The sequence below is a fragment of the Canis lupus genome, chromosome 13 (genome assembly GCF_048164855.1).
Source record: "Canis lupus baileyi chromosome 13, mCanLup2.hap1, whole genome shotgun sequence".
Taxonomy (NCBI): Eukaryota; Metazoa; Chordata; class Mammalia; order Carnivora; family Canidae; genus Canis; species Canis lupus.
The window spans coordinates 50,032,704-50,055,836 of NC_132850.1; the positions used below are offsets into that span (position 1 = coordinate 50,032,704).

At 33.2% G+C, this 23,133-nt stretch overlaps 1 protein-coding gene across 12 annotated transcripts in view; it reads right to left on the reverse strand.

Annotated features, from left to right (window-relative positions):
* LRBA (LPS responsive beige-like anchor protein) overlaps window positions 1–23,133 on the reverse strand; it is a 740,528-nt gene that overhangs the window by 468,858 nt on the left and 248,537 nt on the right. For all 12 annotated transcript variants that reach the window (XM_072773570.1, XM_072773571.1, XM_072773578.1 and 9 more), the window contains one exon: window positions 3,610–3,674. In XM_072773570.1, coding sequence (XP_072629671.1) covers window positions 3,610–3,674 — 65 coding nt within the window. The remainder of the gene's footprint in view (window positions 1–3,609; window positions 3,675–23,133) is intronic.

Below are 23,133 nucleotides of genomic sequence, written 5' to 3' on the forward strand. Positions count from 1 at the left end.
ACATCAAACAAAACAGTGAAAGTCAAAAGCTTTTCTCTAAGATTAGAAACAACACAGGGGTGCCCACTCTGACTGCTCCTATTAAACACAGAACTGAAAGTTCTAGCTAGAGCAATAACCCAAGAAAAAAAATTAAAAGTATCAAAATTGGAAAAGAAGAAGTAAAATTGTTTCTACTTGAAGATGACATGATTTTATATATAGAAAATCATAAATATTCAACCAAAAAATGTTAGGTTTCATCAATGTATTTAGTAAAGTTATGACATACAAAGTTCACACACAAAACCAATAGCATTCAATATAGTAACAATGAATTTTCTGGGAAAGAAACAAAGAAATCGATTCTATTTACAATAGCATCAAAAATAATAAAATTCTTAGCAACAATTTTAATCAAGAAAGTGAAAGATCTCTACTCTGGAAACCATAGAACACTGATGAAAGAAATCAAAGAAATAACACATAGGGAGAAAGGTATCTTGTATTCATGGACTGAAAGAATTTATATTGTTAAAATGTCATTATTACCAAAATAAAGCTATAGATCAATGCAATCCCTATCAAAATTCCAGTGGCATCTTTATAAAATTTTTTTAAAAACCTCTAAAATTTATATGGAACAAATGATCCTGAATAGTCAAAGAAATCCTGAGAAAGAACAAAATGGGATGTACGACACTTCCTGATTTCAAGCGATACAAAAAACTACAGTAATCAAAATAGTTTAGTACTAGCATAAAAGCAAATAAAAAAAAAACAGAATCAAGAGCCAAGAAATAAACCAAAGTATTTCAACTAATATTTGACAAGGGAGCCAAGATCACTCAATGGAGAAAAGACAAGTCTTTTCAATAAATGGTGCTAGAAAAATTGGACATTCAGAGATAAAAGAATGAAACTAAACCCTTATCTTAATGACAATCACAAAAATTAACTTGAAATGGATTAAAGAATTAAACGTAAGATCTGAAACCATAAAACTCTAGAAGGAAACTCTTCAACATGGTCCTTGGAAATGACTTTTTTTAGATACAACACCTCAAGCACGAGCAACAAAATAAAAAATAAACAAGTGTGACTACATCAATCTAAAAAGCTTCCATTCAGCAAAAGATACCAACAATGAAATGACAACCTATGGAATGGAATATTTTCAAACCAATTTATCTGATAAGAGACTAGTATCCGAAACAGATAAAGAACTCCTACAACTCAAAAGCAAAACACGGGGGTGCCTGGGTAGCTCAGTTAGTTAAGCATCTGTCTTCAGCTCAAGTCTTGATCCTGGAGTCCTGGATTTGAGCCCCGAGAAATGATCCCTGTTCATCAGGGAATCTGCTTCTTCCTCTCCCTCTGCTCCTCCCCCAACTTATGTTCGAGTTCTCTCCTTCGTTCTCTTTTTCTCTCTCTTGCTCACTTTGTCTCAAATAAATCTTTTTTTAAAAAAGGCAAAACACACACGCACACACACACACAGTATCCAATTTAAAAATGGGCAAGGAACCTGAATGGACATTTTTCCAAAGTAGATATATGAAAGGCCACAGACACATGAAAAGATGGTCAAAAGGGAAATGCAAAGTGAAACAACAATGAACTATCACCTCATACCTGTCAGAATGGTTAAGATAAAAAAGACAAGAGATAACAAATTTTGTCATAGATATGGAGAAAAGAGAACACCTGTGCACTATTTGTGGGACTGTAAAATGGTACAGAAACTATGGAAAATAGTATAGAGGTTCATCAAATAATTAAAAATAGGACTACCATCTGATTCAGCAATTCCTCTTCTGGGAATATACCCAAAGGAAATGAAAACACTAGCTGGAAAAGAATATATACACAACCATTTTCAAAGCAGCATTATTTACAATAACCAAGATATGGAAATAAATTAAGTGTCCATTGATAAATGGACAAAGAAGTAAGATAAAGATATAAATAGATATAATGAAATACTATTTGGGCATTAAAAGTGAGGAAATCCTATCATTTACAGCAACATGGCTGGAGCTTGAAGGCATTATGCTAAGTGAAATAAGTCAGACAGAGAAGGGCAAATATCCCATAATCTCTCTTACATGTAGAATCGAAGAAACAAACAAAAAACCCAAACTCCTAGAAAGAGGTCAGACATATAGTTAGCAGAGGCAGAGAAAGGAGAGTTTGAAGGAAGGTGGTCAAAAGGTACAAACTTCCAGTCACAAGATAAATAACTACTAAGGATGTAATGTACAACATGATGACTAGCTGACATTGCTATACAATATACAGGAAAGTTGTTAACAGAGTATATCCTAAGAGTTCTCATTACAAGGACAAAATTTTTCCTTTTCCTTTCCTTCATTCTTTTATTCATATTGTATCCACATGAGATAACAGATGTTAGCCAAATCTTTTGTGATAATCATTTCACAATATACGTAAATCACACCATTCTCCTGTATACCTTAAACTTACAATGATGTATGTTACTTCTCAATAAAACTGGAAAAGAAATAAAAATTAAGAATGAAATTAAAAAAGAAAATCTCTCTCAAGAATCATGATCCCTGGGTACCTAATTCTTCCATACTAAACTGTCAAGTATTTCTTTTAATATGTATTTCAACACTTCCACAACAGAATTTAGCAAAAGGCATTATAACTGCAGGTTTATTTACTGGTTTCCAATACTAGTATGTGGGCATCTAAAATTACTTGCTCAGAACAAGAATTTTAGGAGTATTTAATGTCAAATGAAGTTATCCATACCCTTTTTGCTCTCTTCTGTAATATTGAGACAGATGCTAGATTCCTAGTTACTAGTTCAAATAGTTCGTCAAGTGATGGCATCAGTCTCTCAACACTAGCCACAACACAATAAAGAAACATTCCTAAACAATAATTCTGTTCAAAATACAAATTCAAATGGCAGCTATACACACTTTTTAACCTATACCAGGGTCTTCAGTCCAATTGATCCAAAATCAACTACCACAAAAACAGACTCAAAGTAGTCGACTCATCATTTCCTCAATTTACCAATTTACTTTTACCTTTTAATTCTCTTACACTCTTCCATCTATTTTCTCCCTTGTAGCTTTCTTTTCATCTCTGGACTTGGTTCCTTTTTCTTTCTTACTACTGTCTTTCTTTTCCTTGAATTCTTCTACCTGTAAATGGAAAGCTTACCAATTTTCTCCCTCCCTCTACTTTCTCATCACATGGTGACACAGCACAAAACTTGTTCTCCCTCTCCTTTATGATCATGGTATGACATAGAGAGAGAGTACAGACCTCTAAGTATTGGGCTCTACAAATATAATTAAATTCACGGGAAGTCCAAGTTAGTGTTCGTTTTATTATATATGCTAACAAAATCACTAGTTTACTCTTACCAAATTCAGCCTTACCTATCAAAAAATAAAAATCAGAACTTTATCACTAAGCATGTAACTGTGAAAAAAAAGTAAAATAATTAAATACTGATATGTTTGTAAAAAATAAGCTCCACTACATTACTGACTGCAAAAACAATATAGTACCCAAAAATATCAGTTTCAATGGCAAGCATCCAGTAAGATTTGCTAGTAAAATATAAATAGATATAAAATAGTTTACCTTCCTTCATTGACAAGTTCGATGAAAGCAAGGCCTGCATTCTTCTGGATAGAATTCTGCCACTCCTAAAAAACAAAAATAAAACAAAAAAGGCAGAAAAGAGCTGAACACATATATATTTTTTTAAACAATTATGAAAAACATCACCCGTATCAATTTCATATCTTAGCTCTTAAAGGGAAAGTTCGGTTAAATGTGCTGTCTACCCAATGCAGCCCTGTAAACACATGAATAGCTAAGAGTCAAAATTAAAAATAAAAAGTTAGCAACAACTTGATTCCATATAAACCAAAAAACACTAAATTTATTTTCCCTTTTTCTATACTATGTATGTATATGTAAATACTACTACTTCAACTGAAATACTGGGAATTGGAAAGGAAGGCAGCACAGACCAAGAACAAAGGTTTTTGTTTTTGTTTAAGAGATGTATCACTTCCCCAAATGAAGGGAGGACAAAATTAAACAGTTCAATACACTTAATAAATAGCAGACATTCTAACACAAAAATTGATAGTTAAGAAACAAGAAAGACCACTGAATTTGGCGAGGTTACGTCTGAGCTGGAAAACAGTTCACTAGTCTATCAATTAGCAGAAGATTGTATAAATCCATTAATTATATTCTTTATAAATAATTATCCACTAAAAAACTTAAGAAGGAAATGTACAAATGACTTTTTGCAATCGTCCTATCAAAATAAATATAAATATGTAAAACATATATAAATATATAGACCTTTAATTCAAAACATTTAAATGTATAGAACAAACATTAATCCATAAGGCTAGGCCTACATGAACTGAAAGGTAGCTAGAGTTGAGAAATGTCCGTGCATGAGCCCAGGTGTGTACGAATGTGTGAAATGCCAAGATATATATGTATTTGGGTATATGTATGCACATGTATATCTTTTCTTAATATAGATATTTAAATAAAATTTTAAATAACTGGAAATATATCATCTTTATGATCCTTAAAACTAAGGAGCCCATTTCATTCTGCCTACATAGTGTCCTTCTACTGATCTTTTTTTGTTTTGTAAACTCAATGTTGGGGTACAAAAGATAATGTTGGGGTACTTACCTTTATTACCAAAAATATTCATATGTTCTTAAATGTAATACCTTAAGAGTCTGAAAGTCCATGTACTTTGACTGGACTGACAACTGCTATGTCACTCCAAATTCCTTTTTTTTTTCCAGCCTCATCCTTTCTCTTCTACTTTTTTTCCTTTTCATTCCAATTTTGTATTGTTTTATGTTTTGAAAAACCCAAGGTGGTTCTCAGAACTAAAATGGCTTCATACCACAATTTTTGTTATAAGCTTTTTTTTTTGAAATTTACTCAATTGACATACAGTGTAATACTGTTTCTGAAGCAGTATAAGGTTCTATTTCATGAATAGTGTCAATAAGAATACTAACAGAACATATACAGTAGAATGAAAGTAAATATAAAATCACTCAGAAATCTGATAGTAGTAATTGGATAGATCTAGGAGAGAAGATAAAGCAATGTGTTTTTAAGGAAAGAGCAAGAAGTAATGAAATCTATATTCTCACACTGATTCTGACACTAACAGGTTATGCCCCTGGATAGATCACTTGACATCTGTAAGTCTTAGATACTCCCTTAAAAACTTTCTTTAAGCTATATTATTTTATGATTCAGTAATTTACTGACATTTAGAAATTATGACTCATAAGCACCCAATCTATACTCTCTCAAATTCACTATTACCACCCAACTGAAACAATAAAGATCTTTTCTTTTTTTTCTTAAGATTTTATTTATTCATGAGAGACACCGAGAGAGAGAGAGAGAGACGCAGAGACACAGGCAGAGGGAGAAGCAGGCTCCATGCAGGGAGCCAGACATGGGATTCGATCCCGGGACTCCAGGATCACACCCTGGGCTGAAGGCGGCACTAAACCACTGAGCAACCCAGGCTGCCCAGATCTTGTATTTAACTAAGGTAAAACAAGAAAAGCATAAATAGAAATACCTTTTAAGTTTTATTAAGATTTTATTTATTTATTAATGAGAGATACCGAGAGAGAGGCAGAGACACAGGCAGAGAAAGAAACAGGCTCCATGCAGGGAGCCCGACGTGGGACTCAATCCCTGGTCTACAGGATCACGCCCTGAGCCAAAGGCAGAGGCTCGACCACTGAGTCACCTAGGTGTCCCAATACCTTTTAATTTAAACCCCTTTTCCTTCTGGCAAAATAAATTGACAAATAGTACAAAGCAATCAAATTCTATGAAATAGATCCCTGAAGGAAAAACATGTATGACATGCTCCACTCTTCTCAGAAGTGGAAAGAGGAAAACTGAAAAAAGCAGAACCCTCGGGTAAGGTTTTTGATCCTGGTGCAAAGGATCCCACACCTTACTTTCCAGGCACAGCAAATGGAGATAACAAGCCTCAAAAAGTCCTAAACCTAGTAATGCACATGAATAATAGGCTGAGACAAATATACCGGCTAAATGGACCAGTATAAAATAGCTTCAAAACATCTCACTCCATAGGAAGAGTCAGAAAATTATTTTAGAAAGATACATAGTAACAGAGGCTTTGAGCAGATGAGGAGAACCCAGTTGTGACCTTTGCTGACAGACAGCAGGGAATCAAAATGGACAATGACACCTCAAAGGATACCACAGCCAAGGAACAGAAGCATATGCTCACTTCTCAGCTCTTAGACAACATAGCACCTCTCAGCAAACCAAGTAGGAATCTGATATAGCACCAGATTATGAGGAGACAAGACCTTAAACTGACCAAGTTTTCATTTAGATCACTTAACCTGAGGGAAAATCTGAAAATGAAAATTAACCTTAGCTAAAGGAAAACAAAGGAAGTTACTTTGCTTGCTAGAAAAAAAAATCAGAAAAGCAAGAGAACGTGTTGTATATAATTCTTCAGATCAGACATTTTATTTTAAAAAGTATTTACTAGTGGTATTTTTCTTCTCAAATTCATTTTGTCTAAAACTGCAATAGGTGGGCATTTTTATTATGTACATCATACAAAACTCAAAACTCCACATGGGTGAAATAGGTAACAACAGAGAGACTTAAATTTTAAGTAGATAGGTAAACATAATTTGATTTTATTTTCATTAATGTATACAAACTGATTTTAATTATAACGTAAAATCAGGAAGCATGCCATTTAAGTTTCACAAACATTTTAAACAGCATGATTTAGGTCTGATAGAACACGACTTCAACTACAGAAATTCACCATCTAAAAATTTTTGTGACCTGAACTCAAACTGGTATGTCACAGAAAATATTTTTTCTTTTAAATTAAAAACATATTAGACATAAAGGTACATAGAGAAGTAGAAGAGTCCATTTGTATAGAAGCTCAGAGACACATATTACTGCTACTCATCAGACTTCTTGCTTTCCCAAATATCATCTATTAACCCGCACTTGTTAACTTATAATAACTGTTACCTGATCACCTGGAGTAAAAGGTTTTCACTAGTTAAAAAATAGACAACATGAGAAAAATATGAAAATACAAATCTTATTTACATTTTTGGGTACTGTTACAAAAATCTCACAATTCTCCAAGATATCATTGAGTTTTGTCTATAATCCATTCCTAAGTAAAACTGTTAACATTTAATATCACATACCAGCTATACAAATACACGCTGATAAGAATAACTCAATGGTATTATAACAACATTGCATGGTGACAGCTGATAGCTACACTTGTAGTGAACACAGCATAATGTATAGAGGTGTCAAATCACTCTGCTGTACACCTGAAACTAATATAACACTGTGTGTCAACTATACTGTAATTAATAACCCAGATGAAAATAATTGGAAGTCCATAAGAGTAGAAAATTAAAATGTTTTAATAAACCCAGCTGTTGGACAAACCCAACAAGTTTTCTCCATACTAAAACGTTGTCTACAATCCTTTAAGGAAGTTGCCAAAACTGAAAGGAAGATTCATTAATCATGCTATCCTAAAGCAGTTTTCTCCACTTCTGAGGCAATTATCAAAGATGGTGTTAGTCTAAACAATTTCATAAACCACAGCTCAATATAACCTTTAGTGAGTTTTAATAGTTGAAAGAAAAGCTTAACGGTTATCACCTTACATGATCATTTCAATATTTCATCACAGTATTTACAATTATATAGTGATGCAAAATGCTAGTACATTTTAAAGGTCCTGGTTATTCTTTTCCCAAAGGTATTGATGAAAAACACGTTAAAAGCCTCAAATCCAACCACTAATGCAACTAAGTAATTTCAAAACACATTTCAGCACTTTGGAGAGGAAGGACTCAAAGCACAAGTGAGTCAATAATTTCATACCTGTTCTAAGCTGTATTTAATTGACTATCACTTCCTAAGGCTATAATTGTTGATTAGTCAATTTTTACTAAAATATACTTTTAGCTTACTAATGCTCTTAAGTCATGCAACATCAACAACAAAGATAATACATATTTGTGAAATTTATTAAATAAATGCAGTGTTCTATCAAATTTTAAATATATGCTTTTGGTGTCAAAAGTCTTTTCTTAGGTTGGGGGTGGGGGAGAGTTCATTAACCAAACCAAGTCTATTCTTCCCTATCATCAAACAAACAAATATAGAGAAAATGGGCACCAATCAATGTGCTATGTATTTATATTATTTTAATATAATTCTACCTTCTTTATAGTACACATGGCGGTTTTACATAAGTTCAATAATCTACAACATATTTTTGTCTTGAATTATTACATAAACTTACTGAAATTTTTTAAAGTAAGTCCCAAATATTACCATATTTCTAAAGCAAAAAAATCAGGCCACAAACTATCAAGATAGACTACAAATACTCTAGTCTGCCACATTTTTTTTTTTGAGGAATGGGGGAAAGTCAAGTCTTTAATGTAGTATCAATTTTTTATCTTTTACTCTAAAAAGGAGAGAGAGAAAGAGAGAAAGAGACAGAGATGAGTGGCTTCAGGTTAAACAATAAAAGTTAAGAACAAAAATAATAAAGAAAAAATTAAAAATAGAGACAACAGTATATAAGAGAGGGTAAAAGATTTCTTTACAATCTGGAGAAAAATCAACTCGTGTTCTCTCACGTGCTTTCTCAAATAAATAAATAAAATCTTAAAAAAAAAAAAGAAAAAGGTTTAAGTGTATGAAAGCAGTATATAAAACACAGAATTCCAGATCCTCTCTCTATACCTTATGGTCATCCTCACCGTAGTAAAACATTAAAAGTTTACTTTTCAGAGAAGTAAACTTCTAGACACTGTAAAAAAGCCTTACTGTAAAAATCAGGTAACTTGAAAGGATAGTTACTGAACTATGAGACTCCAATATTAAGAGACATTTTCTCTGAGGAAAATGAGAATCCATAATATTTAAGAGTCTCTCAATGGCAAAGGCAGCTCAGTCATCACCAGTAGACAGCACAACAGTTGCATGGATTTTTTGTGTGTTACGTTTAAATATGAGCAGATAGCAAAGGACTACCAGTCATTACAGGAAAGACTCATGTAAATGACAGACAACAAAGAAATAATCAGGGAAAAAATGACTCCTAGAAAAGAGACAATATTGTGGAGAGTAAGACTAAAGAAAAAAAACAACTTATACCTTATAAAAAGATAAAATATTTCATGTAAAACAATCAGGGCAGAGAATTTCTTACTCACTGGTATCTCTTTGCTCCTATACTAGAGTTCTCTACGGAAACAGAACCAATAGTATGGAGATAAAAATCTTATGTGTCTCAAGGAAATGGCTCACACAATTATGGACCATAACAAAGTTCCAAGATTTGCAGAGTTGAGTTGACAAGCAGAATACCCAGGAGAGCCAATGGTGTGGTTATACGCCAAGTCAAAAAGCTTAAGAATCAGAAAAACCAAAGATGTAGTTCCAGGCCAAGGCCAATAGGCTCAAAACCCAGAAAGAGCCAGTGTTTCCGTTCAAGTCCAAAGGCAAGAAAAAGTGTCCCAGTTCCAAGGCAGTGAAGCAAGTGAAATTCTCGCTTACATGAGACTTTTTGTTCTAGTCAGCCCTTCAACTGACTAGATGAGGCATACCCAGCCAGATCAAGGCTAATCTACTCTGCTCAGCCTACCAATTTAAATGTTAATCTTACTGAGAAACAACCTTAAAGAAAAACCCAGAAAAATGTTTAAGCAAATATTTTAGACACTCTTGGTTCAAATCAAGCAAGCTGACACATAAAATTAACCATTACAATTCTTGACTCCTGGCAACAAAACAAAACCCAAAAAACTAGAAAATGATCTTAGAAATTAAAAGTATATCAAATAAGAATTTTAAAGTACTGGAAGATGTTAAGTATCTCAGTAAGGAAAATAAAAGATAAAATGAAGGAAAAACAGATGGCAGTGGGTATGAAAATCATAAAATTAATCCAGATAATTCAACAACAGGAATTCTAGAAACAAAATGAGAAAAAACAGAAAAGAAATTCCCATAAAAATAATTCAAGAAAATGTATCTGAACACAACTATATACTTTTTTAGACTAAAAAAGTTTATATAAAATACCAAAGATGATGAATTTAAAAGATTCACCTACACCAAAGCATAACATAGTAACAATAATAATTTTTAAAATAATAAAAATACTGAAAGCTAGGGGCACCTTGGTGGTTCAGTCAGCCAAGCATCTGCCTTCGGCTCAGGTAATGATCCTAGAGTTCTGGTATTGAGCCTGTGTTGGGCTCCCTGTTTAGCAGGAAACCTGTTTCTCCTTGTCCCCTGTTCATGCTTGGTATCTCTATCTCTCTCTCCCAAATAAATAGTCAGGGAGAAAAAAATTGAAGAAATTATCATTTTCAGCCTCTAATACCAATATCCAAACAAGCTATTGATGAAGTATAAAGGTAAAAATAAGGAAAAAAAGATTCACACAAACAAGGTCTAAAAAATTCTACCCCTCATGCATTCTCTCAAGAAATTAAAAAGGAAGTGCCTCACCAAAATTAATACAGACACTCCATGATCATCCTCCACACCTGTCCTGCTTTATTTTCCTGATGACATGCTTATTATTCACCAGACTTCATTTCTGCCTTTCCCTTTTCTTAAAAAAAAATTCCCAGTGCTAGAACAGTGACCAGCACCTTTTTAATTTGAAGGTCACTATGGGTCACAGAAGATAGACATTGCAGCTTAAGAGAGAAGAGGAAAATTCTGTGTTGATAATAAAAGAAACCTCCAGATAACAGCTTTCTACAGACCTAAAGACTAACCAAACCACATTAGAACAGAAAAATAGAGAACTACAGGCTACACTTCTAAGGAAAACATTTGAATCAATAGATAACAGGTGTGTTCGACCACAGTGGCACAAGTTTTATGATTCCAGTGGAAAATTTAGAAATAAATTTGTGGTAGGTACAGAGAAATTTAAATAAACAAAAAAGTAGGAAATTATTATTCCAGAAGAAGAAACTGAAAGAAAGACCAACTGGGAGGAAAAATGGAAGGAAGGGAGGGAGGTTAAAAAAAAAAAAAAAGGGTAATCCTGGAACATTTTGTAGCACTGCTATGAATACTTATATTGTCATAATGATGTAAATGGTAACTATGGTTTTAACAAAATATTACGATGTAACTGTATGGGTAACAATAGAAAATGTGAAATGGAAAGAAAGAACAATATAAGTAACTCAGTGATCATCCTCCATGGAAGACATCACTAGATAATGTCTAAAACAGAAAAATCAAGAAATAGCTATTATATCATTTAAAAATATGAAGGTAAGTCAGGATTCCACAACTAAGATTTAGTGAATATGGCTCCTTCCAGAAAGTAAGAATCAAGGGGGAAAGGAAAAACTGAGGCCAGAAACTTCTGTTTTTAAGTATTAAAATCATATTCTAATTAGACAATAGATATTTATCCAAAATATTGTGAAATATTTCTAAATAACTGAACACATACTCAAGTCCTACAAATACTGGTATCAAAACTATGAAAATATAAGGGCACCTAGGTGGTGTTGTCAGTTGAGAACATAAAATCTTGGTTTTGAGGACACCTGGGTGGGTCAGTGGTTGAGCCTCTACCCTCAGTTCAGGGTGTGATCCCGGGGTCTAGAGTCCCGCACCAGGCTCTGCCTCTCTCATGAGGAAATAAATAAAATCTTTTAAAAAAAATTAATTTTGGTTTTGTCTCAGGTCGTGGTCTTGGGGTCTTGGGATCAGGTCCTGGGTCAGGTTCTACACTCAGCAGACTGCTTGCAACTCTCTCTCCCTCCCCATCTGCCCCTCCCCTACTCACACATCCATGCAGGTATATACTATCTCCAATAAATAGATCTTTAAAAAATTATGAAAATATAATTGTATCATAAACCATTAAGAATTATTTTTTAAAGTCAGTATTCTACATCCCACCAAATGAAATTAATATTATCTCTAATATTTTGATCATAAAATACTGTTTTTGTAAGTACAGATTTAAGGGTCCAAACATAAACTTAGAGGAATGAAGAATAATTTGTTAATAAAAAACTAAACTCATATCAAACTATTTCATTTTCCCTATTAAATAAATAAAATTTAAAGGCTTGTGTTCTTCAATGAAATATCAATATTAATTAAGATGTTACAGTTATACATGCCTTTGTAAAATAAATCAAATTGGTTGGATATAGCTCCCATTCCCTAAGTAGATGACAGAAACACTAGTAGGAGTCAAGGGAGGAGGCCACAGAGGAGAGCTCAAATAACGAAGGGAATGTATTAACGCAAAATTGAGAACCACATTATACACAAGACTAAAGGTCAAAACTAGAGAAAACTTGTTCATGGTCAAGATATAGTAATCTTAAGTGCTCAAAGTAAACGATCAAGAACTTTTCAACAGCGTTTGCGCTTTATGTCAGCACTCTCTCAACAGCTTATCTAACACAAATTCGAGTAACCACATACCAGGAAAGAGCATGGCATAATAGTAAAGGACAAGTTTTATTCCATTATCTCTTTAGAGGGTAAAACAAATCATTACCTAAAATAGAGTAAAATATTGCCTTTTAGACAGTTTTGGTTTCAATGATTTCTGTGGACATACACTTCTAAAATGTACATCTGACTTGTAAAAATATTACAAGTGAAATATATAAACAGACCACTACAAAGTTAATACAGAAAAGAAAAAAGTCTATTAAAGTTGAATTAGCAAATGACTCGATTTTATAATTTTTTCCAAACATTTTAATATTTTTCAAGTATTTTTGAATGTGTACTACATGCAAAGAATTAAATATTAAGAATGTATTTATGACTAGAATCACAAAATAAAGAATGCAGAAGTTTAAAAATCCAAAAGACAGAGGTAACCATGTAATCAATTATATTAGTACTATGAAGTTTTAAATGATTTGTAAATAATAAAAAATATAATCCTTTTACTGTCGCATTTAAGTATACATTAAAATTAACACATTTACAAGTACCTTTTAAATATGTTTTTAACCTTTTCAAGAAAAACATTCTCTTCAGCCAATAATGATCCTTCAAGTAATTTCCAAACTGGGATCAATTTAGCAAGATCTTTTACTAATCAATACAGAAATCTTGATTTCAATAAAGGTTACAAAAGTTGCTCTAACCCTTTCCAGCTACAAGCTCTCAACAGATGATCATCATTAAGCTTATATCAGGGCTTCACATTCAGCAGCTATATAAATGTGTCCTATTAGTACATGGTCAGTCTATTGGGCAACTCCAGTTCTCCAGACATATGGCAATTGCTGCCCTTTGAGGTCTGAAGTCAAGTCTTTAGGGAATCTCAAAGCCTGCGTTGAAATTACAGGGAGTATTCATTAGAGACTGCTGGAGAGGAAACATGAAAGACTTCCATTAAAACTATATAAAATGGCTAATTATTTTTAAAAGATTTTTAAACTCTCTAGTGTACTCAGCAACAATAAAAAATATTTACCCACTGCATTATTTTTTAAAAGCACTGCTTTTATGACATGGGTGAAACAGTTTTCTTCATGCCTCTCATCCCCCACACCTCAACATACCTATCATTTTATAAGACCATCAGGATTTTCTATCATGGGAGAAAATAAAATTATCTTATACTTCTAAACACTTTCTACCAATCATTGTAAATATTTATGAAATGAAGGTAGTTTTAGAGGTAAAGTTTTGTTTTCTAATATTAGTTTTAAATAACATATACTGTGAAACTAACTCAGCCAGACATATGTTTCTTAAATATTTCTTTTTTAATACAAAAACGTCTGCCTCTATATTGCATTTTTATTTCATTTTAAACTAATAATCATAAAAAGTTATAAGCAAAGGATAATATAAATTACTAATCTTTAAAATGGCATTTTCAGATAATATAGAAAATATATGAGGATTCAAATGTTTAAAAATTTTTAAATGTAAGTTAACAGAAGTTCAAAGAAATCTCATGTCTATGCTTTCTCAGAATTTTGAAAGACATAAAAAGGATAAATATTTTCTAATTAATAATTGCTGCCATTTTAACTTTTCAATTGTATAGATACTTTTTAACATGAATGAATGATTAAGGTTCACAACAAAACAATACTAGTATAGAATACTTATTTCAGTAACAAATCTCTATAAAATGTTATACAAAATTCATCAGCTTGCCTCAATCATTTCTTAAATTCACATATATGTTGGTTTTTGACAGCCTAATTCCAAAAAGCAATTACAACCTCAATTCATATGTAAAAAAGATAACAGAAAGCAAGTACGTTAAACCAGTTTAAAAGAATAAAAATCCAAAGAAAACAGATTACGAATGATTTATATGAATGCCTAGTGCTGAAGTTAATTACAAGTAACCCAATAAAATAGTGCCTTTATTATTGTACAGCAAGTAATAGCTCTAGATGTAAAAACCAGAACTCTTTCTGCTGACTTTAGCATGCCCAATCCCACAGCACACAACATTAAGAATTAAACATGTAGTAAATAAGGCATATAGAAAACAGCAGTTTTTAACTAAAAACAGAGAACTCTCCTGCTGTTTAACCATTTGGGGTCTTCCATTCTAAACAGTGACCACTGTAAACTGATACATGTTCACTGAGTAAATTCTTAATATAAAGTGAGATTTCAATGTCAGTGCAGTTTTACATCAAGTGAAAAATAACTGCAAAACATCACATTCATCTTAATAGTCATTAGGGGCAAATAACGTATCTTTTATGTTTATGTTATGAAATGATGATATTTTAGAATTAAACTTTTCCAAATTTATGCTATACCTACCTATAAAGCTTTGGTCCTGACATATGCTATGACACATACACTGCATGCTACAGTAACATAGTAGTTCTAGACAGCCACAACGTGTAGCCAATCACAGTACAGTTAATAATTCTCCTGGTAAAGAGGAGGAAGACTTTCAGCCAGAATGATTCCTTAACTCTTTCAAATATTTATCAATGCATCAATAAGATTTTGGTTGATATTAATTTTAAGTATAATGCAAAAGTCCTAAGATATGTTAGGATAAACTTCATTAGGTAGGCCATTCTTTGACCTAACCGAAATAATGATACAATGAAATACCTGATAACCCAGTTTTGCTGCACAAATAAATCAGAACTGATGAAACAAATAATCAATAATACATCTCTGTAGTAGTATTTCATTCCTATCAATTTCATCTCTATTAAGAATGCATGCAATACTAGCTTATTTTACTTTTGGGGGGTATAGGTCAATAAGTCACAAACTGTAATTTGTCTCAACTATGGTAAAACATTTTAAAGGTGATACACACTCTCTGATTTCTCAACAGTGCCTGATTCAATTTTCCAAATAACAGATATTCAGATGCTTGTTCAAGATATCATACACTGTTAGGTGAAGGCAAGAGGAGCACTGCACTAAGAACACTCAGAGATCATCAAAGCACTGCTAGCTAGATTGACTTCCTGTGGCTGATGTAACAAATTGCCACAAACTTTAAGTTTCTTCGCTCACAGTTCTGGAGGCCAGAAGTCCAAAATCAGTTTCACTGAACTAAAATTAAAGTGTCAACAAAGCTGCTCTCCTTTTGGAGGCTCTAGGGGAAAATGTGTTCCTTGCCTTTTCCAGCTTTTGGTGGCTGTCAGCATTCTTTGGCTTGTGGCCACATCACTCTCTATTCCATCTTCACATTGCCTTCTCTGTGTGTCTCTCTCTTTTTTAAAAATATTTTATTTATTCATTTGACAGAGAGAGAAAGCAAGAGAGAGAGAGAGCACAAGCAGGGAGAGGGGCAAAGGGAGAGGGAGAGGGAGGTGCAGACTCCTTTTGGGGCTTGATCCCAGGACCCTGAGAGATGATGACCTGAGCCAAAGGTAGATGTTTAACCTACTGAGGCACCCAGGTGCCTCTGTGTCCCTATCTCTTAATAACTGTCACTTTTAAAAATAGATGTGATGGCATGCATGGCCCACCCAGACAATTCAGGAGTGTCCCTTCATCTCAAAATCTTCAACTGAATCACACACAAAATAGCCTTTTTCTAAATATGGTAACATTCACAGATTCCAGGGATTTGACATGAGATATTTCTGAGTAGACATTTTTCATCTTATCACTAGAGAAATCAAATTATAACAACAGAAACAGCAAGTTGAAGTGAAGTTTACTAACAAGTTCAAACAATTCAAGGTTCAGAGAAATAAAAACATTTTTAATTAGTATATTATGACAAGAGCTGGAAAAATTTTAAACAAGTCAACCTCTCCAAGTGTTGGCTTTAATAGTGACTGACTTATAATTGGTTTTATTTTAGTTCCAGAAAGCTAGTTTAGTTTGCAAAGCATAAGGCCCCTCAGGCTACATGAACCTGAAGGCTGGGCTGTGGAGCTACTAGTAGTAAGCAGATATCACAAAGAACAACTTCTTACAATTAGCAAAAGCAAAGATATCACTGTCAAATGTCCATATAAGTAAGGCAACAGTCCAGAGTTGGAGCAAGGACTGATAAGAAATAGAAAGCTTCTTTAAAAAAGATTACTTTTCTCGTTGCTACTAACTTCCTTTTTTCTTAAAGTACTAGCAAATAGGATCCTACTCTCATAAATCAGATTAGTGCTACAAAACAAATATGAATCTTTTGAATAGATATGAATATGATGAGACAAACTCTGAAAGATCAAGCAAATGAATAAGCTTCCTTAGGTAAAGGAACAGATCTTTCCTCTAAAAAGGAACACTAAGAAACCAAAGTTTTATTTGCCCTCAACTATGTAGTAACTGATAACAAGAATAAACTGACAAACCAAGATATCCAATAAGACAAGATCTCTGTTTTGGGGTTCCTGGCTGGGTCAGTCAGTAGCATCTGTAAATCTTGATCTCAGGGTTATGGGTTCAAGCCCCATGTTGGATGTAGAGAATACTTAAAAAAAAATCTTTATAAAAAAGACAATATTATTGCTTCAATTGAATGCTTAATGATAAATTAAGCTTCCAAATAAATTTCAAAATATATAATTTTCATATCAAAAAGAATGCAGTGTGCATTCAGTATTTAGGACAAGAGTGTACATTTTCATACTAATTATATATAAATGCATAATGTGGGAAGGGAAGTATCAGGACAATGTGGAAACTAGGTTTAGGGTTAGGGAGTTTGGTTTTTAATAAACTACCCCCAAAAAATGGCATGATGTACAAAGCAAGTATGTCAAATATTTGAATACTATTCACAAGGCAGCATAGAAGTATAAAATAAAACAAAGCTATTAGAGACCTTGAAAATAAAGCAGAGGAGTTTGAATTTGACAAGACAGTAAACTATAGCTTATCTTAGGAAATCTAAAGAGACTCTCCTAGGAAAGTAGATTTTCAGAATGTACTGAAGGAGGTAAAAATCAATAGAAAGGAGAAAGGTCATTTCACTAATAAAGGAATAACCTGGATCATAATCTGTGATTCTTTACAGAGACTTTTTTCAAGTGATACCTCCTTTTGCTCCTTACTGTGTCCCTCATTCTGATAGGTCTCAAGTTGAGACTCATCATAATAAGCAACTGTTGATGATAATGATATATTTCCCCAGGAAAAAGAGTTAGTCATCAGTGAACTACATTAACTGTTAGTAACATATTTCTTAACTATGGTAACACACGGAGTGTATTGGAAGTAATGCGGTATAGGGGTCCCTGAGTGGCTCGGTCATTTAAATGTCCAACTGTTGATTTTCGCTCAGGTCATGATCACAGAGTTGTTAGATCGAGCCCCAAATCAGACTGGTACTTTGTGTGAAGCCTGCTTAAGATTTTCTTTCTCTCTCTTGTCCCTCCCTATTTAAAATTAAAAAAAAGAAAAAAAAGTAATGTAGTATAAGTTTAAAGGACCAAAGTATACAAAAAAGATCTTTAAAAAAATGAGAGTGCAATAGTCCTTTATAATGCCATCAATCTCCTTGTATTCAGGTATACAGCTGACCCCTGAAAAATGTAGGGGTTAGGAGCACTGACTTCACACAGTTGAAATTCTGCATATAGTTTTGACTCCCCCAAAACTTAACTACTAATAGCCCACTGCTGACCAGAAGCCTTACTGATTAAACGCCTGGCTAAGACTCATTTCGTATATTACATGCATTTTATAAATATTCCTACTATTAAGTAAACTAGAGAAAAGAACATGTAATTAAGAAAATCATAAGGAAGAAAAAATACATTTATAGTATTGTATCCCCCCAAAAAATAATCATATAAGCAGACCCACATGGTTCAAATCGTGTTCTTCAAAGATCAATTGTACTTTTCCTAAAAAGACCTATCACTATACCTAGCACAGAAAATGGTAGAATCACCTTTGCAAGCCTATGAAAAATGTTACCCATTAACCCTGTCTACTTGGCAAAGGCCAAAAACTGCTTATCTGTGAGAACTCTCCTAGTTCTAAAACTCTATGGTTCAAAACGAAAATAGACTAGACTAGCATATAATCATAGAAAGGAATGAAAATATAAAGAGACACTACAGAAAATGGTGGACTAAATTTGTGTGGCAAAGACTTAAAATATCAAATTAACTTCATGAAAAGAAAAAAAGTCACTGAAAATACTGAACAAAGGGAGATTTTGTATGCTCTTAAAACACTAGATTCGTTAGGTAGAAGCTAGATATGAGCAGTAGAAAGAATGTCCCAAGGCAGAGACCCAGGTCCTTGAGCGGAGAATAGAGACTGAAGCTGGAGGTGAGGACAGTGATAAATAGTCCACACATTATAAGCCCAGGAGCACAACATCCTGACCTTGTGGCTTCCAAGACCCTGGGGCTAACAGACCAAGAGTCACAGGTGCAAAGCATGTGCTCCCCTGTTCAGCCCCAGGGTAACCCCTAGACTCACTGTAATGCATCTGCACTGCGGGTACTGCCCCGCTTCCATGGAGAAAGGCTGACACGACACTTCAGGTACAAACCTTGTAGGATCTAAAACTCTTCCTCTCAGTCTTTGGAAAGAGTCCCCTAAATGACTGGAAGTAGCCTCCATTAGAGACCACCCACTCAACCCCATACGTCCCAGCTCCTCCCAGCCCAGATAGACCCTTTAATTTCCAATACTAAACAATGTAGTATTGTTCCACCTCAGGGAAGCTGTCTGCTCTCCCCTAGAGAACACACTGCTGCTGTCACAAAACTGTTCTCTGCTTTCACTTTGTTACAGATTGCTAATTCTTTATTGCATCGGTGCTAAGAGCCCAGACACAACGTTTTTCATGCTGACAGATTCAGAAACTAGTAACTTTAATTTACAACCTACTTTAAGAACTGTTTTATATACTTTCCCATGTTATCTAATACAATCTTTATTATACCTGTTCCACTCAAGAAACTGAGTTTCAAGCAAGTGAAGTCATTTTCCCAAGGTTAAAGAGTTAATATGTGGTAGAGGAAAAAATTTATTAAAATTCAAAATCTATCATCACAGTATTTCCCTGCCCCAGCCTCTTCTTAAGATCCTGTCCAAGGCATCCTTTTCCTTTCCTCTTCTGTTGCAATGAGGGAGACAACATCATCTCTATCTAGTCTTCCTCCAGCAGTTGAGGTATTTACTGCTAGAAAAACAAACAGCCTTCAGGATTCTCATTCTTACTTCACTCAGGCCTAAAAGTTCAAACTTCAGATTTTCTTAAAACTGCATACAGGCTTTCACATTATAAAATGGCAGCTTAACTAAAAACAGCTGCCTAAGAAATGCATAATAAATGGAATATATGTGCAATTAGTAATATATAATCATTGTCCCTTCCTAAATTATGCTATTATATACTAAATCTGTTTCAGGTATTAACGTACAAAATAATTGTATTATCCCAGATATAACTGAGCCAAAGAGTGTAAACACTTCAGACAGCAAAATTTAAATCTGAATCCTAAGAACTCTGAATGTTCTGATTAAATCAATTAGTCTATATAATATTTGTGAAAAAATATATGGTATGGGAATACAGCTCAGTCTTCACAAAGTTATCAGGGTCTGATATTAAACAAAGACAATCTCAAGCTTTATACTTTTAAGCTAGCTTTTCTGTAATATTTTAACTTCAGTAGATTAATTTGAAATAGAAAAAAAAAAAAGACTAAGAAAAACCAAGCAAGAAGAGCTGAGAAACAGAGACAAAATATAATTATGTATTCATAATTATATGAAAGCCAAGGAAAAACGTTATGCTTAGATTATTCCCATTCAGGTATTCTTCCTTTTTGCTCTCTTCCCAGTCCCAATTTTAAAGACCCGGTTGTAAAATGGCAGGGTGCCAAATTAAAGCACACTTTATTTTCAGATGTCTCCATACGCATAGGCTGACTTCCTGTCAGGAAGAGTTCTATTTCAATGAATACCCCAATCAGCAGGGAACTTGCAGAATTAAGTGCCAGTTGATATTACTTTGTTTTGCATTTACCACCCTTGAGAATAATGTTCAAAGATCTAGTTATATAGTCAGCATGGTATCATCCTTCTGACTAGACTGCCAAGCCACGGGGTGTACTGCCAGTTCCACAAAATTTACCTTAAAAGGTTATGTTTTCTAAAACCTCGTGTGCTAGTGAATCAACAGGATGCCTGTGTTTCAGAATAAATCCTACATCTAAAGTTAAATTATGTTTCTCCTCAGTTGTAACAAAGCCCTTTAAATTAATATTGAAAAGGTCTGCATCCAGACTTAAAGATCAATTAATGTTCACTCACAAATCAACTTAATATTTTATTTTCTGAAAGTAAAATGCAGTTCTTTAGTCTGATTTATTGTGTAATATTTTTGCTGCTGTTTAGAAAGAAATGCTTCCATCTTATAAAAGATGTTATAAAAATTTAAATCAAGTAACATCACAAATATTTTACCATATGAACATAAAGTTAGTAAGCTGATTTTAAGTATTTTAATGTTATTGAAGTGCATTTAAGATTTGTCATAATGAGTTAATATAGCTTGAATACTGGACTAACCTTTCCTAATTCTCACAGACTTCCTCTCATGCTCAAAGGTCTCTTCTTATATAGTCAACTGCTTCTATTGCACGTGAAACTAATTCTAAGCATTTCAATATAGAACACCTATGCTCATAGCCTTTCTCTATTATAAGGATAAAATATTCACAGCAGTTCTAAGGCAAAAATAAGTAACTATAATAGGAGCCTATTTTTTATCCCAATGTTAATCACTACCCTACTGATTCTCACCTATTCATAATCAAAAAGTCCTAAACACTGACGATAACAAAGCTCAGAAACAATTTACATTCACTTATTTTCTACAAGTACTTTCTAAGGATGAGGTATAAACATATACAAAAATAAAAAGGAGGGGTAACATTATGAAAGGTTGAAATATTAAATTATATTAATCCTTGTTGGGCCATATAAAATGATCTTATAATACTACTATGTTATTTATAAGAGTGTGTAATAAAATACAAATAAACTGATCTTAAAGAAGCCAATTGACCCAAAAGTCCTATTTTCATTGGAAAAAATAAGATTGGTTACAAAGAAAATGGAATGATATACAGCATTATCAAAGTATAAGTTTCAATATTTATTTTTTTCCAACATTCAACTTAATAAACTTTGCGAATTTTTGCCACCCAAGGAACTTTTACCACTTTGAACCAAAATGGTGAAAATCTTTCTACTTGGATATAAGATTTGTTTCTTTCATGAAACTTTTGCATACGATGTATTAATACATTTGGTAAGTGTATCATTTGTAAGAGCTACTACTACCTGTTCATATTTTTTGTTAGAACAAGATGCAAAATCTGAATCAAATGCTAAGTTTCTGAAGCTAGTGACTTAAAGGTGATAGAAATAACTCAACAAAAAGAGGAAAATCTACAATGCACAAACTTCATTTCTTCGTAAGAAGTAACAGTTATAACTCTTTTAACCAGGTCTTTTGAGACCCAAAGTTGATCAGGTAAAAGGGGCTTAATATATATCACTTTCTTAAAACAAGGAAATATAGGTAAGAGAGTTCATAATAAGGATTTGAAGCTTATGTATAAAGGCTAACATATTTCACATCAAGTTAGACTTGAACAGAACAATCATTAAACAAAATTATGTCTGTTCTTTAAATACTTTTCAATGATTCAAAACTCAATTTTAGGGGAAATTTTACCTAAATAAGGTAAATAACTTGATTTACTTACAAATATCTATAAAATATTTATTATATTGTGATTATAAAACTACACTACAGAATAAAATTAACAAGAAATCATTTCCTGACCTCAAAGAGTTTATCATCTAATGAAAGAAATAAAAATTCTAATATAACACGACACTAACAGAGCTCTTAAATCTATAAATTTAACTCTTTTTTAGAACCCATCACTATAAACTTAACTCTAAGAGTTAAATCAATGCTGAGGGCATGTAAGCTAAAAGGATAAGTAAGAATTAGAAGGATTTAGAATTATTTTTACTTTACAATAAAAGCGAAAAAAACATCAAATGAGTATTTTTATTAAATAAAGATTTAATAACAGATTTTTGGTAATGCATTCCCATGCTAAAAATATTTACACGTGTCACAGATTGAGTTTTTTTAGATCATATCAGAATAGCAAATTCTACTCCCCTTGATTAATTTGTTTGGTCTTTTGTTTTTTAAGATTTTATTTATTTATTCATGAGAGACAGAGAGAGAGAGAGAGAGAGAGAGAGGCAGAGACACACAGGCAGAGGGAGAAGCAGGCTCCATGCAGGGAGCTCGATGTGGGACTCGATCCAGGTCTTCCAGGATCAGGCCCTGGACCGAAGGTGGCGCTAAACTCCTAAGCCACCCGGGGCTGCCCCATAATGTTTAGTCTTAAATCTACCTGGGTGAATGTGAACTACCAGCATTCCTATTTCTACTCACTTCTCAGGGTAAGGATCATCAAGATAGATTCTTTTTTTTTTTTTTTTTTACTGTCTCAAGGAAACACCTCATACATAAATTATACTTTTAAAAACATAGAATTACTACAGATT